Source organism: Hippoglossus hippoglossus, chromosome 10 (genome assembly GCF_009819705.1).
Source record: "Hippoglossus hippoglossus isolate fHipHip1 chromosome 10, fHipHip1.pri, whole genome shotgun sequence".
Classification (NCBI taxonomy): domain Eukaryota; kingdom Metazoa; phylum Chordata; class Actinopteri; order Pleuronectiformes; family Pleuronectidae; genus Hippoglossus; species Hippoglossus hippoglossus.
This window is the reverse complement of record NC_047160.1, coordinates 2,975,025-2,979,730: the sequence shown is the minus strand read 5'-3', so window position 1 is coordinate 2,979,730 and position 4,706 is coordinate 2,975,025. Positions and strand designations below refer to the sequence as shown.

General features: G+C 41.0%; 1 protein-coding gene across 1 annotated transcript; it reads right to left on the bottom strand.

Annotated features, from left to right (window-relative positions):
* Positions 1–302: 302 nt before the first annotated feature.
* On the bottom strand, positions 303–1,993 carry LOC117769463 (tripartite motif-containing protein 16-like). Its single transcript, XM_034598363.1, has one exon. It carries the CDS (start codon positions 1,991–1,993, stop codon positions 308–310), a length of 1,686 nt encoding a protein of 561 aa, XP_034454254.1. The 3' UTR covers positions 303–307.
* Between the last annotated feature and the right edge of the window lie 2,713 nt (positions 1,994–4,706).

The following is a 4,706-nucleotide window of genomic DNA, read 5'->3' as shown; positions in this document are numbered from 1 at the left end:
GTTTTTTTTTTTTTTTTTTCAGGCAAATGAATTGGCTTTTTGAGGCCTTTAATTTCTACATTGATTTAGAAAACAACAGCAACATTAATTGTTTCAAACACATTCATGTCAGTGTAATTATAGATTTCTGTCTTTACAAAGTGAGAACTAAATATGTGTGATAAAGGAAGGTCAGTGTTTGATTGACAGCTGATCTCTGTGCGGAGCAGAAACATCACCACGACGAACTTTGATCAACAAACATGGAGACAAAAGAAGTTAAAGATTTAAACACCAAATCTAAATCACTGCTTTTAATGACTCGAGTCTATTTCAGTTTACAGAACTCAGCTGTGGCTCCAGAATAATAAACCCTAACTCCAGCATAGAGAGGCTGAGTGAATGTGGTCTGGACTCTGTGGAGGAGAGTCATGGTGTCAGAGACACTGTAGAAGGACAGAACACCTGCACTGTGATCCAGGTACAATCCTACTCTGGAGGACGGAGGACCTGACACTGGAGCCCTGATGCTGTTGTAACAAAAGATATAACTGTTTCCATGACAATTTAATGACCAAGATTTAGCATTGCATCCAAATTCACATTCAAGTGAGTTTCCTGCTCTTCTGATATTCTTGTATGCGACTGCTATACAAACTCCTCTCCTCTTCACCCCCACCTCCACCTCCACCTCCCAGTAACAACGTTCAGTCAGACTCTCTCTACTCAGGACCTGACAACAATATGTGAATCTGTCTGGGTGATTAGAATAAGACTGTTCTTCTCTCATATATGTTACTTTTCTGTTTCCCTCAGATAATAACAGATCTTTGTTTGCTGTGTTTGGATCCAGTGTGATTTCCTGTGAATATTTTAAGAAGTCAGCTCTGGTCTTGGGCTCTGGGTGTGGCAGTAAAACATCCACTTGAGACACAATCTGTAAAATGTTTGTCTCTGTCTCACTCAGAATGTCCTGTAGTAGACCTCTGACCTGTAACACAGCTGCTGTCACGTCCTCAAAGTACCTCAGAGGACGGATCCTGATGCTGGATGAGTGTGTAGATTCACTAAGTGGTGACAGTGAGGAGTAGTTGTGTAGAAACTGGTTGTGATCCTCTGTGTCTGAGAGCTGCTTCAGTTCATGGTCTTTCCTCTTCAGCTCAGTGATCTCCTGCTCCAGTCTCTCCTGAAGCTCTCTGACTCGACTCACTTCAGTTTCCTGCTGGGATCTGATCTGCTGCTTCACATCAGAGCTTCTTTTCTCCAGCAGACGGATCAGCTCAGTGAAGATATTCTCACTGTCCTCCACTGCTTTATCAGCAGAGCCATTGACAGCCTCCTCCTCCTGTTGAAGCAGCTTCACATCTTTCTCTCTGTCCTGGAGTCTCTGCTGGATTGTTTGTCTCCTCAGCCCGAGGTTTCTCTGCCTCTCAGTCCTTTCTAATGCAGCTAACACTGTGTCGTGGTCTTTATGTTCATCCACAGAGCAGAGATAACAGATACACTGCTGATCAGTGCGGCAGAACATCTTCATCACCTCATCGTGACGAGAGCAGATGTTCTCCTGGAGCTTCTCCGAGGGCTCCACCAGCTTGTGCTTCTTAAATGGAGCTGACTGAAAGTGAGGCTGGAGGTGTTTTTCACAATAAGAGACCAAACAAACCAAACAGGACTTGAGAGCTTTCAGTTTTCTCCCAGTGCAGACATCACAGGCCACATCTTCAGGTCCAGCATAGCAGTGATCAGCAGGAGCAGCTCGGAATCCAGTCGTCTTCAGCTCCTCCAGTAAATCACCTAACATGGTGCTTTTCACCAGGACAGGCCTCGGTGTGAAGGTCTGTCTACACTGAGGGCAGCTGTAGCTTCCTCTCACATCCTCTTTGTCCCAGTGGTTTTTAATACAGCTCATACAGAAGCTGTGTCCACAGCCAGTAGTCACCGGATCCTTCAGCGGATCCAGACAGATCGAACAGCAAAATCTTTCTCTGTCCAGTTGATTTTCTTGCTGCTCCATTTCAGCTGGTGCCAGTGACTGTAGAACAGTCTCACTCCCTCTGAACAGATACAGATCTCTGCTCCACCCTCCTTGTTCACTACCTGCAGTGACTCATCTCCCACAGGTCACGGCTTGTTGTTCACTGGTCCTTACACTTACACACCTGTGAAGGGAGGAGACAAAGATGTATCCTGACTGGGAGGAGCTGGTTGTGTCTGAGGAAGAAGTTGTTGGTTTTTCAGGATTTACTGCATTTCACTACGATGAGCTGTTGGTGAGTTTTTTTTATCTGTGTTATCACATTTCAAAGTGAATAGTTGCACTGGGAACAGTCACATTCAGCTCACAACAGCACAGGTTGTAAGATTCACATTTTTCATAGTTTCCAGAAAAGTTAACAAATCTTTTCAATGGAATAAAAACCAACTTACAAAGTGCTTCACAAATGAAAAACACAAGTAAAAATACATTAAAAAACACTTATGAAAGAGTAAAAGTATAAAAACACTACAGGTGACAGAAATGTAATCATGACCACACTTTAAAAACTAGAATTAGATTAAATCGTGGAACGATAACAGCACGTTTGAAGTTTGGATTTAAAGCAGAGGTCTTCAACAGGGGGTCCGCGGAGGTACTGCAGGGGGTTCGCGGAATTTTTGGTTGATTAGACAATTTTTTATATTTTTTAAATCTTTTTTCCACAAATTTAAATGTCTTTAAATACACATTAACATGCATCCAACATGTTGTGAGGCTGATATGACCCTCTGCCTGACAACCTCCATCCGTCCAAGGTTAGATAAGTTGTGTGCTACTCATCAGGGTCAGACATCTCACTAATGTGGGAGTATGTGTGCCATCCACAGATGGCTTGAGGGTTCACTGTCCCTTCTACATGTATCTTTAAAATAAAAACATGAATCTGTGAATTATTTTAATAGCTTAGTGTTGTATGCAAGATGTATGTTGATAAATGGCAGTGGCACGGCCACCCTGTACCTTGCACATGTTTAAATTAAAAACATGAATATATGAGCCTGTGTAATATTTGAATAGCTTAATATTGAATGCACAATAACAGGGTAGCTATGTTTATACATGGCACTAGGCCCAGTTTAATATAAAACACAATTTTATACAATATATATAGTAGGGGTCCCTGCTCCATCTCTCCATCAGTTTGGGGGTCCTTGGACTGAAAAACGTTGACGACCCCTGATTTAAAGGAAGCTTCTGACTCAGCCTGCTATATTTCCTCAGGTTGTTTCAGATTCTCAGACTCTTATTTATAAAACTCTGTCCCTCTCAGTGTTAAGCTGAGCTGTCACAACAGCACGTGCAGCCAGAGATTATACAGATTTACAGCAAAGTTAATGGAGTTCTAAAGAAGAAAAATGAGAAAGAGCAAAGGAACATGTCAACAACTGTTCAGCTTTTATCAAAGAAAATGATAAACTGCTCAAACTGTTTCTATATAATACAAGTGACACCAAAGTTCTCTCTGTTCTGAAACAGTTGGATAAAGTTTGTCTGTGATGGAGCAAATAATCGATCCTAGTCGTCAGGAACCTAATCCTGAGTGTTTTTGCCGTTTACTGTTTCAACTCTACATAAAGTACAAAACCCCTTCAAGCAGCAAAGTTTGTTTTGTGGGTTAAACCTCGGACAAATTTGGTGTCAAGAAGTTTTGATCAAGTCTGGATTCAAACTGTACGACCCAGGACCATCTGTCCGTGAGGTGACGATGTGAAACACTAAAGCAACACGACAAACTCGTGAAGTTTCATCCTCATGAAAATCAACAGCACGATAAACGGAACGACCTCAAGTCCACAACATCACAATATCTCCAATATGTCGCATGTGTGTCAGGACTCAACTCAACGTCTTCACTCTGAAACTTCACCAAACAATTATTTCTCCACTTCTTCAAATCTGTGTGACAAACTCTCTTCATCCACTGAGATCACAAACAAGTTCTGGGTTTTGAAAATCAGCGAGTGAAAGAAACCTTTGGTCATTTCTCTGCAATGAAGCTGTTTTAGTGCAGAAAATCTGCAACGACAGAGACTGAACATGAACACTGAGGCTTGTGGAGTTTAAGGAGGAAACTGCCTCAGTTATTCTTTCACAGGAGTTTCACTTTGTCTCCATCAGTTTTGAATGAGATCCTGGAATGAAGACAAAAGAACAGACTGGATTTATTCTTTATTTCAACTTTCAGCTTCTTCACACATTAGACTTTTATTGCTTTTATACATCTGCTTTATACATCTGTTGGACATGTTGACACTCTGAGTTCATTGATCATTTCATCAGTAAAGTCTGTTCAATGACTCTTGTTCAGTGATTTCATGGACACACAATCAGTTTGTTTCACCTCCATCTCACAAGTGGAAAAGAAAAGAACAAAAAATCAGTTCATTGATGATGATCAGGATCAATACAGGTTCTAAAACATCACAGAACCTTATTTCTACATTGATTTAGAAAACAACAGCAACATTAGTCCTTTCAAACACATTCATGTCAGTGTAATTATAGATTTCTGTCTTTACAAAGTGAGAACTAAATATGTGTGATAAAGGAAGGTCAGTGTTTGATTGACAGCTGATCTCTGTGCAGAGCAGAAACGTCACCACAACGAACTTTGATCAACAAACATGGAGACAAAAGAAGTTAAAGATTTAAACACCAAATCTAAATCACTGCTTTTAATGACTCGAGT

Coding starts and splice junctions, on each gene's coding strand:
- LOC117769463 (XM_034598363.1), bottom strand. CDS start 1,993: ATGGAGCAGCAAGAAAATCAACTGGACAGAGAAAGATTTTGCTGTTCG.